Source organism: Vipera ursinii, assembly GCF_947247035.1.
Source record: "Vipera ursinii genome assembly, chromosome: Z".
Classification (NCBI taxonomy): Eukaryota; Metazoa; Chordata; class Lepidosauria; order Squamata; family Viperidae; genus Vipera; species Vipera ursinii.
Window position 1 is genome coordinate 91,602,316 of NC_139517.1, and position 13,786 is coordinate 91,616,101.

A 13,786-nucleotide genomic window follows, 5' to 3' on the forward strand; every position below is an offset into this window, starting at 1 on the left:
TTATATATGTTTTGCTTAAACTAGTTCAAAAATGCTTTTTTTAAAAAAATACTATTGATCTGCTTGGGGAAATTACCAATGATAATTGCTGACAAAAATCTTCCTCCTACTATTGTTACTTGTCATTAAACCAAATACTATCAGAAGACAGATATAGAATGAGTGTGCATAACCTATGTGCAAGCTTTCTACATTTTTAAAATAGTAAATAATGCTCCAAAGGAAACATTGCTAAACACCTCCAAGCCTCACAGTGGCCATTGGCTCCTGTGATACCACCGCACACTAGCGCCAACAGCTGGGCAGTGTGCTTATGATTCTTTTGTAACCTGCAATGATTTGTAATTAATCAATTCCCATTTTCAGGTTCTGCAGGCCTGCTATAAAAGATGATTTAGGATCACAGAATATTTAAATAAGAAATGATATCTAGGATATCACGTAAAGTATTAAATATTTTATTTAAAAATAGTCTAAAAACTAGTTCAGTTTTTTCAAAACTAGATTCTGCAAGCAATCTTCTGCGACTAAAAGGAAAATGATCTTCACAATGAACTACAATGATGGTGGTGCATTGGAAACCTCAAAGGCACTTAGTCATCTATTCATACATCAGTACTGTTCTTCAGGATGTTGATAGCAATTTTTGCTAGAGTGGAAAGGAGAAGGCTTTTAAGCTGCTTTTCAAAAATCTGATATCTTTTTATTAGAGTCTCTTGGAATTTTTGTTCTTAATGAACAAGTTCCATCCCTGAAAAAATATGAAAAATATATTTTAGCAAATGCCAATATTGCAAATACCTTTCCCATGAAACGTTTAGCAGCTTTCCAAGTTCGATCTCTTGGTACTTTTCCTTTATTTGCTAAAAGGACCATGACTGCAGCTATGACATTGGTCACTGCAATTGGTGGATTAGGGAAAGCTTTCAATTCAGAAAGGTTCTCCTGAAAACAAAAGACCAGACATAATTATTTCAAAAGTCAGTGCAACTTTTAAGTAACATGGTGGACTAACTTATTCCAGTAGTAAGGGGAATTTAAGTAAGTAAAGTGAAACCATAAAAAAGATACCTATTCACCATACCGGAACAGAAAACTTTTATTAAAATTATAGTATGATTGGAAGAACCAGCTTTAAGTCTCTATCTAACCATTAAGTACACTCCGTGCTCTTTAGACCAATATTAGCTTAATCTGTGTTACAGGTTTGTAGTGTCAGGACAGAACAAGAGGACACCCTATATTTACTATCTTGATCTCCTATAAGAAAGGTGACATGATGATGATGTGAATAATAATGTTTTATATGATAATCCCCAAAATTAAAAGAGTTTTGTTAAAATAAATCACCAATTTATCACACAGCAAAAATAATCATGCAATGCTTTGACATTTACCTTATTAAGGGTATTTAAAGCTGCAGTAGCAGCTATCAGAGCAGGCTCCGCTTTCATCAAATCATCTTCACATTCTTTCTGCCTCCGAGATACCTCTGCTTGAATTGCAACCACCTACAGCAACACAGATGCTTAGTTTTAACTGAATATTCTATAAGACTTCATAACTTGAAAATACAGTGAATGCCTATAAAACGTATGCTGAGTAAATATGATTCAGATTAGGGTGAAGTAGTAAGCAAAATTTTGTTTTACAAGTATCAGAACTTGTAACACTGTGGCTGGAATTGATCAAGTTACTATATTTAAATGGGAGTCGTATGTTGTGTGGAGAATAACATTATTATTTATGACTGTGAATGTTCCGCATGCTATGGAGAAGAAAAAAACAATTTGCTAATCCTATAATGTCTGAATGGTTATCAAAGAAAAGTTGACATACATTTTCTTCTTCAGAAGAGAGAGTCACAACTTCCTTCTGCATAAGGGCCAAAGGCCCTATCTGAGAATGGATGTTGCGTTGCTCTTTCTCTCTCTGTTGGGCATATACATCAGTAGTACAGAAAATTCTTTGGGGTGAATCACCGAGATGCATTTCTTTCTTAGGGAAAATGAGAGTGCACTCTGCAGAATCTTGGCTGAGCACTATATTTCTTTTTTGGAACTACAGGCCAAATTTTGAACTATACCACCAAATGTCAGATTGTGGATCGCATATGGCTTGGAAGCTGCAGATTATTTTAGGAAAGGAAAATGGCTGGAAATTGCAGGGAAGAAGAAAAAATGAAATTCCTTAAAGAGTTTCAATATTATCCTTAAATTTTCTCATTTAAATATTTTACTAAGTCCCTCAGAGGTATAGTTTAAAATTATTTATGATTTTTGAGAAAGAAAATATCAACATAATATTGAATTATAAACTGAGAGTTGTGTTATTATGGTAGTTACTAATTTGAAGTAGTAATGATTTTTTTACTCTAAATAACTCTTTTATTTTTCTGATGGAGGCTCAAAATTAATTTATTTGTAGAAGAAATACAAATTTTATCTAAAACACTATAAATTGTCTTTGGAATATTTAAAGAAGACTTTTCCAAACTAATGCTTTCTTAAATAGTAGGACTTTATATGTAGGATTTCTAGTTAAGATACTCAATGCTCATGCGAGTGTGAAGTTCTGGGATTCATGAATTTGTATTCCATTCATCTGGAAGGAATCAAGCTGGAATGCTAGTTTAAATGAATACTGTACAGGTAGTCCTTGACTTACAACAGTTCATTTAGTGACCATTCAAAGTTACAATTTTTTATTTTTTTATTTTTAATCCCATTTATATCCCGCCCTTCTCCGAAGACTCAGGGCAGCTTACAATCTAAGCACAATCAATGTGCTTAGCAATGGCACTGAAAAAAGTGACATGATCATTTTTCACACTTAAGAATTCCAGCTGGGTAGCATATCACTGGGACTGCTCATGTATTAATGGCTTTAATTATATTTCCAGCATTCAGCTTTGATTTTAATATTTTGCGGACTCTCCTGATGTATCAACTGGACTTTGGCTGAATTGGAACACCTAGACCAGAAAACGCGTAAACTTTTGAATATGCACCATGCTCTACATCCACGAAGTGCCATTGACAGGTTTTACCTGCCAAGAAGAATAATGCCATAAAGCAAAGATACAAAAATCTACTGACAATCCAAATTGCCGACTTTGCAACGACAAAGTTGAAACTGTTTCACATTTAATATGTGAGTATAGCAAAATTGCGCAAACTGATTACAAAGCTAGACATGACCAAGTTGCTAAACTAATCCACTGGGCATTGTGAAAAATATGACTTGCCTGTGTCTGAAAAGTCATGGGAACATAGGGTGGAAAAAGTTGTTGACAATGAGAGGGTGAAGATCTTGTGGGACTTCCAAATACAGAAAGATCGCCATTTGGAACACAACACGCCAGATATCGCAGTCATAGAGAACCAAAGCGTACAGTTCGATTGATATCGCTGTACCAGGAGATGCCAGAGTTGAAGAAAAAGAACTGAAAAAAATTATGAAATACTGCGACCTGGCCATCGAAATTGCACGATTATGGATGAAACGTGTAACAGTGATACCCATTGTCATCGGGGCACTTGGGACTATGTCCAAAAACTTTGCAAAATACATCAAGAAATTGCAGCTTCCTACAAAAACTGTGCTACTCGGAACATCTTACATATTAAGGAGATACCTGGTTGATACCTAGGATGCTGGCAGCAACCCATGTCAATCATTAGTGCCAGTCAATTTGAGTGTTCAGTTGACTGAGTTTCATGTTTTATGAATAAAAGTTTAATAATAATAATAATAATAATAATAATAATAATAATAATAATAATAAGAAGAAGAAGAAGAAGAAGAAGAAGAAGAAGTGACTTAGGTGCAATCCCAAAACAACTGGAGTACCACTTGAACACCATTGGCATTGACAAATTCATTATTAGTCAATTGCAAAAGGTGGACTTACTAGGAACTGCTTCCATCCTGTAACGATATGTATAATACCATCAAACATCCACATCTGCCTATCCCAGGTCCTTGGTAAGGACTCGATAGGTAGACAAAAATGCCAAATCCAGTCTGAACATCTGGCTGACTGTGCGATGATTAATAATAATAATAATAATAATAATAATAATAATAATAATAATAATAATAATAATAATAATAATAATAAGTTGGAAGGGACCTTGGAGGTCATCTAGTCCAACCCCCTGCTCAGGCAGGAAACCCTATACCATTTCAGACAAGTGGCTGGCCAGTCTCTTCTTAAAAACTTCCAGTGTTGGAGCATTCACCATTTCTGGAGGCAGGTTGTTCCACTGGTTAATTGTTCTAACTGTCAGGAAGTTTCTCCTTAGTTCTAGGTTGCTTCTCTCCTTGACTAGTTTCCATCCATTGCTTCTTGTCCTGCTTTCAGGTGCTTTGGAGAATAGCTTGACTCCCTCTTCTTTGTGGCAGCCCCTGAAATATTGGAACACTGCTATCATGTAACCCCTCACCTTTCTCTTCATTAAACTACACATACCCAATTCCAGCAACCGTTCCCTATATGTTTTAGCCTCCAGTCCCCCAAGCATCTTTGTTGCTCTTCTCTGTACTCTTTCTAGAGTCTCGATATCTTTTTTACATCGTGGTGACCAAAACTGGATGCAGTATTCCAGGTGTGGCCTTACTAAGGCATTGTAAAGTGGTATTAGTACTTCACGCGATCTTGATTCTATCCCTCTGTTAATGCATCCTAGCACTGTGTTGGCTTTTTTGGCAGCTGCAGCACACTGCTGGCTCATATTTAAGTGATTGTCCACTAGGACTCCGAGATCTCTCTCACAGTTGCTACTATTGAGCAAGGTACCACCTATACTATACCTGTGCATTTGATTTTTCCTGCCTAAATGTAGAACCTTACTTTTTTCACAATTGTATTTCATTTTGTTAGATAGTGCCCAGTGTTCGAGTCTGTCCAGATCCTCCTGTATCTTAAGCCTATCTTCTGGAGGATGGGCTATTCCTGCCAGCTTGGTGTCATCTGCAAATTTGATGAGTTCCCCATCTATCCCCTCATCCAAATCGTTGATGAAGAGCACTGGGCCCAGAACAGAGCCCTGGGGCACCCCACTACACAATTCCTTCCATGTAGATGCAGTTCCATTGAGGACCACACGCTGAGTACGGCCTGTCAGCCAGCTACGAATCCATCTGGTGGTGATGCTATCTAACCCACATTTTTCTATCTTATCAAGTAGTAGGTTGTGATCTACTTTATCAAATGCCTTACTGAAGTCCAAGTAAATTATATCCACAGCATTTCTCTGGTCCACTAGTTTTGTCACTTGGCAAAGAATGCAATAAGATTTGTCTGGCATGATCTGTTTTTGACAAACCTATGTTGGCTTTTGGTGATAACTTTGTTCGCATCAAGGTGTTCGCTGATTTGTTGTTTGATTATCTTTTCTAGAATCTTCCCAGGTATTGAGGTCAGGCTGATAGGTCTGTAGTTTCCTGGATCTATTTTTTTCCCTTTTTTGAAGATGGGAACTACATCACCTCTCTTCCAGTCCTCTGGTAGTTCCCCAGTGCTCCAGGATCTTTGAAAAATATAGTTCAGTGGTTCTGAGATCACGTCTGCCAGTTCCTTGAGAACCTTGGGGTGTAATCCGTCTGGTCCTGGTGATTTGAACTCATCTAGGCTGGACAGGTGCTCAATTACCATTTTCTTGCCTATCTTAACTTACGTTTCTATTCTGTTTTTCATGGCACTGGTTTTGGTAGGTTGGACTGTTTTTTCCCTTTGTGTAAAGACAGATGCAAAAAACGAGTTAAATAGTTCTGCTTTCTCTGTGTTGCTTGTCACCTTCTTGCCAGTTTCCCCCACTAATGGACCAATCATTTCCTTAACTTGTTTCTTATATGTTGAAAGAAGCTCTTTTTGTTATTTTTGAGTTTGGTGGCAAGCCTTAGTTCATTTTGAGCCTTAGCTTCTCTCACTTCATCTTTGCAGGCACGGGCTGTTTGCTGATATTCTGCCTTAGTTATGTGCCCCTCTTTCCACTTCTTATACTTGTCCTTTTTATCTTTCAGTTTATCAGAGAGTTCTTTATGCAGCCATGCTGGTTTCTTTTGAAAGCTGTTATTTTTCTTCTTTGTTGGTATTGTGCTAGACTGGGCCTTTATTATCTCACTTTTCAAAATTTCCCAAGCTTCTTGAGTTGTTTTCCCCTTGAGGATTCTCATCCATGGAATTCTTCCCAAGGTCTCTCTAAGTTTATTCAAATTAGCTCTTTTAAAGTCCAAGACTCTAGTTTGGCTGTATTCTATTGCTTGTGCTTCCATAATGTTGAATTCCAATATTGCATGATCACTTCCCCCCAAGGTTCCTGTGGCTTCGACACTTTCTATGATTTAATCTCTATTAGTGAGAATTAAATCCAATATGGCTAATCCCCTAGTTCCCTTCTCTACTTTTTGGGAAAGAAAGTTGTCTGCTAGGTTTGTCAGGAATCTGTTAGATCTTCCACTTGCTGCAGAATTTGTCTCCCAGTTGATATCAGGGTAATTAACGTCCCCCATTACTATTATGATGCGCTTCCTACATACCTTAGTTAACTGACTAGCAAAAAGTTCATCTATTTCCTCTGCTTGGTTGGGCGGCCTATAGTATACACCTATGGCAATGTCATTTTCCCCCCTTTTATAGGGAGGAGGAGGAGGAGGAGGAGGAAGCCAGGGCGCACCGCCTCGCTGGCTCTTTTCCCCTCCCCTCTCGCTCGGCCCGGCCGCCCCATGGAGTGCATCGCCTGGCGGGGCCCTTCTCCTCTCCTCCTTTAGCCGAGGCAAGCCTCTTCCACTCCATCCTCCTCTTCCTCTTCCTCTTCCTCCTTCTCCTCCGCTCGCAGGGCCGCCATGGGTGACGTGATCTCGGCGCACCTGGACGAGAACCGGCGCCAGCTCATCGCAGGGAAGACAGACAAGATCCTGACGGAGTTTAGCCGCTTCTACCAGGAGCAATATGGCATTGCCCTGTTTAACAGCGTCCGCTTTGAGATCGAAGGGGGAACCGGTCCACAAGCCCAACTATTGCATCGCAAGGTACCTCTGGAGGACCGGATCATCTTCTCCGGCAATCTCTTCCAATACATAGAAGAAAACAAGAAGTGGAGGAACCGTTTCAGCGTTGTACCCCTCAACTATGGGGTGGTGCTCTACGAGAACAAACTGGCCTACGAAAGAGGTCTACAGCCCCGCATTCTCGTCAACAGTGCTGGCTACAAGGTCCTCACCACCCTGGACCAATATTTGGAATTGGTCAGCAATAACTTAACAGCTTCTGCATCCAAGTCCAGCAATGCGTCCATCATCAAGTGCCCCACTCAGTTCCCCATCATCCTTTGGCATCCTTACGCCCGCCATTATTACTTTTGTGTGATGACCGGCAAGGAGCAGGAGAAGTGGCAGGCCATTTTTCAAGATTGTGTGCGCCACTGCAACAACGGAATCCCAGAAGAGTCCAAAGTGGAGGCACCGGCCTTCACCGACGCCGTGCGGATGTACCGCCAGTCAAAAGAGCAGTACGGCACCTGGGACATGCTTTGTGGCAACGAAGCTCAGGTCTTGAGCAATCTGGTGATGGAGGAGCTTCTGCCCGAGCTGAAGAATACGATTGGCCCGCGGCTGAAGGGCAAAGAGCAAGAGAGACAAAAGGCATGGATTCAGATCTCGGATGCCGTGTACAGGATGGTCTGTGACCAGGCAACAGCCCATTATGACTCATCAGTGGCCAGATGTGAGATTCAGATTCCTGAAATGAAGAGCATCATCCGGACAGATATGGATCAGATCATCCAATCCAAGGAACACCTGGCAAACAAAATCCGAGCCGCCGTCTTTTCCAAAGCTGAGGTCTGTGTCCGGAATCATGTCCAACCATACATCAGTTCCATCTTGGAAGCCCTGATGATCCCCACCAGCCAGGGTTTTGCTGAAGTTCGGGAAGTCTTTTTCAAGGAAGTCACTGACATGAACATGAATATTGTCAATGAAGGAGGGACAGAGAAGCTGGGAGAGTACATGGACAAACTTTCTCAGCTAGCTTTCCATCCTGTGAAGATGCAGTCGTGCTATGAAAAGATGGACCAGTTGAAGCTGGAAGGTCTCCAGCAGAGGTTTGATGTCTCCAGTGCCTCCGTGTTCAAGCAGCGGGCCCAAATCCTGATGAGGCAGCAAATGGATGACACTGTCTACACTTTTGAGACTCTTCTACATCAGGAGTTGGGGAAGTCGTTGAGCAAAGATGAACTCTGCAAGACAATCCAGCGCATCCTGGAACGGGTGCTCAAGAAATACGATTACGACAGCAGCACGGTGCGGAAGAAGTTTTTTAGGGAAGCTCTGCTGCAAGTCACCGTCCCTTTCCTGCTGAAGAAGCTGGCTCCCACTTGCAAAGGGGACCTCTCAAGATTCCAGGAGCTGATTTTTGAGGACTTTGCCCGCTTCATCCTGGTGGAAAACACATATGAAGAGGTGGTCCTGCAGTCTGTGATGAAAGATATCATGATGGCTGTGAAAGAGGCAGCCGTCCAGAGGAAGCACAACCTCTACCGCGACAGCATTGTGATGCATAACAGCGACCCCAACATACATTTGCTGGGCGAGGGGACGCCCATCAACTGGGGAGAGGAGTATGGTGACGAAGCGGACATAGACCCATTGGACGAGAAGCAGCACCGGGCCAAGCAGGTTGTCTCCGTGATCCACGTGGATGAAAGCGCTCTGCCCTGTGAAGTTGGTTCTTTGGAAAGCTCTCCAAGTGGCTCAGAACCAGAGAAGTCCGACCGCTCTCCTAGTCCTCAGACACAGGATTCCTCCGAGCCTGTGAAGGAGCTCCACACATTGCTGGTGAAAGAGGTGGAGATCCCAGCTCCCGATGACCATGAGGCTGAGGAACAGTTACGCAATGGTACCGTGACACAAGAAAGCGCAGGCACCTCGGAGCCAACAAAGGAGAAGGAGACCTCTCAGGCAGAAGATGGCTGTCCCATAGAATCCTCCACAGAGCTCAATGGAGAGGAACGGGAAGCTCCAGCCTCAGCCCCTTCCCCAGTTGCCCCCACACAACCTCCAGCTCCAGACGGAGGAGTCCAAGCAGAATGCCCGGAACCCAGCCATAAAGAGACAGGCGAGGAACAGGTCTCTGCTCGAACCAGCAAGGTAGAAGCAGAGATCCCGGTGGAGGACAGCCACAAGGTCACAGATGAAAGTGAAGGGATGCAGACTCAGTTCTAGATCAGCCTCCCCGTTGGAAGAGGATTCCTCCTGAGCAGATATCAACACTTGACGGGAGACCAGAACGGTGGGGGCGGGGGGAGGGAAACCCTGTGGGATGAGAAGGACAAAAAAGCAAGTTGATCCAAAGCCGGTGTAGGATCATCTTCAGCTTTAGATGCACTCGATTCTTCTGGAGAAGTTCTGCCTTTGGAGAAGGGGGGAGGGAAGGAATTGCGAGGGGAGGGAAACCTCAGAATGCACATTCTACATCTCTCGGGTCGCAGGTGATTCCCCCCCCTCCTAGTCTGTTCTAGCGTTTCCCACAAACACGCACACTCTAGTTCTCCTGACTCAAAAGTTGCATGGTTGGGTTGGGTGTTGTGGAGAAAGGACTTGACCTTAAGATGCTAACAAACGCCTGGAGGGTTGAAACCGAGAGAAGCCATTGTGTTTTCCCATCTTGATCCAGACTGGTACTAATTTGACTTTTTGACTCCTAACTTGATGTTTGATGTTTCACCCCTTTGCCTTCGTCTAACCATGGATGGTAGAAGGCTCTTTCTCCTGTTTTTTTTTGGGGGGGGGGCGGGGGGCAGGATCATTTCTTCTCGTCACCGGTGTTCAGGATTAGGAACGGTTCTCTCTCTTTAACTTATCCTTTCCTGGGCCCTCCTCTTCCAGACGATTTTAGCAAACCATCCTAGAATTGACATGGGAGGTGGTCAAATTGCATTCTTTCCCCACTCCCACCCCCACCTCTCGGCACCCATCTCGGTCCAAAGTTATGCAGAGATGGAAAGCCCAGGAGAAAGTTCAGTAGACTTTTAGGAACGTGTGGATGTGGGTTAGAGAAAGTGGCGTGTGCTGGTGAAGGCTTGCTGGCGTTGGAACAGACCAGCAAAAGTTGACAGACAAGACAAGACTGCTATAGGAATTTAAATTATTTCAGTGGGGACCGTTGGCTGAAATGTCCATGCAAACAAAAATAACCCGTATATGCCATGCTAATGTAGGATTTGTTCATGGGTTTGTTACCTTGGCCTGCTCAGGTATCCTTGGTTTACCTGCACAGGTTCTCTGCTGAGCGAATGTTTTGTATTTTCCTTCTCTTTCCCAGGGAAGCAAAGGAGCAGAATAATCTTAGAAGCAGCCAGCAGAGATCCTATAAAAGAGAGATCCTATATGCACGAGTCTTCAGCCTAGTGGGAAGTCATTGAGGTTGCAATTATTATTATTATTATTATTATTTTAAATGCACTTGGTGTGGTGGCAGTAAACGATTTTTGGGGGGGACACCAAAGGGAAAATGGTATTTCTTGTAGCTTCGGCAATTTCTGGCAAGTTATGTTTAGCAATTCAGTCGTGTTCTTGCAGGGTTAGCGATGTAAGATGACTCGCGTCCTTTCAATAGGAACTCATTCCCCGTAAATTTAGGGGTCCCCGTTGCTTGCGTGACATGGGCAAAAGTGAAATAAAAGGCAGGGAATTGGGAGCGTGGCTTTCGGCATCCCATCCTGCCTTTATAAACCGGGTATAAATTTCCCCCTCTCCTTCCTCCTGAACCTGTGACGTGGATTGAAAGTTGGAAGCCACTCTTGAGCTTCCAGCTTCCGGCACTGGATTTACAAAATACCCATTCTAGTCCACATTTATACACACACACACACCTAGTACTCATCCATCTCCTCATCCATCCCTGGAGGACTTCAGAGAATATGGTTGGCCTTTGGCTTTTCACCTCTTTGAAGGACCAGGTTTTATTCTCATTCAACTTCAAGTTCTGTCTTGAGAACTTCAGTCAGTCCCTTGGTGAGCCAGGAGCCTCGCAACATCTGGATGGTTTCTGTTCTGGAGGAGATGGCGGTATAGTTCAACTCAGATCTTCTCTACAACTACTAATAGTGAAGGGCGGCTTCTTCTGTCTTCTGGGAAAGCCGTAGTCCGCTTCCAAGTTAGCGATGAAGGTTTCTGTCTTAAGCATCTCCACGTTGACTGGATCGATTGATTGAATGGGCCTACAAGAGCCTATTTTCCCAGGGTCTTCACCCCCCACAAGATGGAAGATAACCTCTCTCCTTGTTGATTTTCCTCCTCCTCCTCCTCCTCCTCCTCTGTTTTCATGGGTGGGAAGTACAAAACATGGGTGCCTCATCACGTGCTTTGCCCCAAGTCAGTCTGGACTAGCAAAAAGTTCATCTATTTCCTCTGCTTGGTTGGGCGGCCTATAGTATACACCTATGGCAATGTCATTTTCCCCCCTTTTATATTGACCCAAATACATTCACGTTTACAGTTTTCATCATTGTTGTGCTCTATTTCTGTAGAGATAAAGTTATTTCTTATATATAGAGCAACTCCACCTCCTCTTTTGTTTAGTCTGTTTCTTTTAAATAATTTAAATCCCTCTAGCTGTGTGTTCTATTTGTGGGTTTCATCCCACCATGTTTCCGTAATGGCAACAATATCATATCCGCCCTCATTTACCTGAATTTCTAGTTAAACCTGCTTACTGTTCATACTCTGCGCATTGGTGTATAGACATTTGAGTCCTTTATGACTGACCCTGTGTTTACTTGCTACATAACTTGTGTGGTGCCTGAGTTCCCCTATTTTCTTAGATTGCCGGGGACAGTGATGTTCTGTATCAATTAACTCACTGTCCCCATTGTTTAGTTTAAATATTCCTTCAGAAAAGCTGTGAATCTATTGTCAAGTAACTCAGTCCCTTTCTTGGATGGATGCAGACCATCTCTTTTGTACATTTTTTCATTGGACCAGCTACAGACATTGTGACTAATATAACCAAAGCCTTCTCCTTTACACCACTCCTTTAGCCACATATTAAATTCTGCTATATTTATTTATTTATTTATTTATTTATTTATTTATTTATTTATTTATTTATTTATTTATTTATTTTATTTGTATACCGCCCTTCTCCCAAAGGACTCAGGGCGGTGAACAGGGCCATAAATACCAAAATAACCAAAATACAAAATTAAAAACAAATTAAACCTTAGTGCCCAAATGTAAAAATAAATTATATTAAAACAATAATTAAAACCCAAACCCATCAGACCAGGCCGGCTTGTTCAAACAAATAGGTTTTTAGATCACGTCGGAAGGAGCGAAGGTCGGGAGCCATCCGGAGCTCAACCGGTAAACGGTTCCAAAGGTCAGGCGCACCCACAGAGAACGCCCTCCCCCTGGGAGCCACCAGACGGCATTCTCTGACCGGTGGCACCCTAAGGAGGCTCTCCCTGTGGGAGCGCACTGGGCAGAGGGAAGTTGATGCCGGCCGCAGGTGCTCCCTAAGGTATTCTGGACCCATGCCATGTAGGGCTTTGTAGGTCATTACCAGTATCTTGAATCTCACCCAGAAGGTAACCGGAAGCCAATGCAGTTCACGGAGCAGAGGTGTAATATGGGAGTATCGGGAGACCCCCAACACAACTCGCGTGGCTGCATTCTGCACCAGTTGGAGCCTCCGAGTGGTCCTCAAGGGCAGCCCCATGTAGAGAGCATTGCAGTAGTCTAACCGAGAGGTCACAAGCGCATGAGTGACTGTATGCAAGGCATCCCGGTCTAGATAGGTCCACAACTGGCGCACCAGGCAAACCTGGGCGAAGGCCCCCCTAGTCACAGTTACTATATGATCTTCTAAAGAAAGCTGTGAATCTAGGAGAACTCCCAAGTTGCGAGCCCTATCTACGGGGGGTAATAACTCACCCCCCATAGTGAGAGATGGAATGATCTGAATTTCCTGAGATGCTGGCACGTACAGCCACTCAGTCTTGTCAGGGTTGAGCTGAAGCCTGTTCCTCCCCATCCAGACCCGGACCGTCTCCAGGCAACGGGACATCATGTCGAGGGCATCACTGGGGTGGTTTGGGGTCGAAATGAAAAGCTGGGTATCATCAGCATACTGATGATACCCAACTCCAAAGCCACGAATGATCTCACCCAGAGGCTTTATATAGATGTTGAACAGGAGAGGCGAGAGGATATACACTGGCCTTTTCCATTTTGCTCCTTATACACTGGTAATACCTCTGAAAAAGTGAGCCTACAGCCTATTCTGCTGAGTTCCTGCCCCAAGCTCTGGAAATCATTCTGCATTTTGGGACAGATCGTTAGTGCCAAGATGTACAATGGCATCCACATCACAGTCTTTGCTGGCATTGTTGACTATTTTGAAAATATGCTTCTTGTCCCTACTGGCAGTAGCACCTGGAAGACACCTGACCTCTTTTGAAACCTCTGTATCCTTTCCTAAATTTACATCCCTTATAATTGAATCACCAACCAGAAGGTGGCTTCTCTTTTTGGGTACCTTTCTTTTCTTGCATGACTGATGTGTAATACCTGATTCGCACTTCTCCCTGTCAAAAACAAGTTCATCTCGGACCATGGTCCCCTGCTTATTTGAGTGTTGGCTGTTGGCTGAGCAACCAGGGCCAGCAGCTGCAGAACTACTGGAAGAAAAGGTGTTTACCCATCACAAATACACAGTGATTGAAAACAAAGAAATAATTATCTGTTATTACAGATCAAGTCCAACAAGAAGAGGATATCT

The 13,786-nt window shown here is 43.1% G+C and overlaps 2 protein-coding genes across 2 annotated transcripts in view; one reads left to right on the forward strand and one right to left on the reverse strand.

The window, feature by feature from the left end:
* Positions 1-13,786, reverse strand: part of DNAH11 (dynein axonemal heavy chain 11) — a gene marked incomplete at its 3' end in the record, with an annotated part of 228,403 nt that overhangs the window by 74,385 nt on the left and 140,232 nt on the right. The window contains 2 exon segments of the mRNA XM_083379026.1: positions 802-945; positions 1,398-1,511. Coding sequence (XP_083235152.1) covers positions 802-945; positions 1,398-1,511 — 258 coding nt within the window.
* Positions 6,717-11,384, forward strand: NIBAN2 (niban apoptosis regulator 2). Its single transcript, XM_083376176.1, has one exon. It carries the CDS (start codon positions 6,850-6,852, stop codon positions 9,226-9,228), a length of 2,379 nt encoding a protein of 792 aa, XP_083232302.1. The 5' UTR covers positions 6,717-6,849; the 3' UTR covers positions 9,229-11,384.

What these genes read in the sequence shown, in the direction of transcription:
- NIBAN2 (XM_083376176.1), top strand. Translation starts at nt 6,850, where the DNA reads ATGGGTGACGTGATCTCGGCGCACCTGGACGAGAACCGGCGCCAGCTC.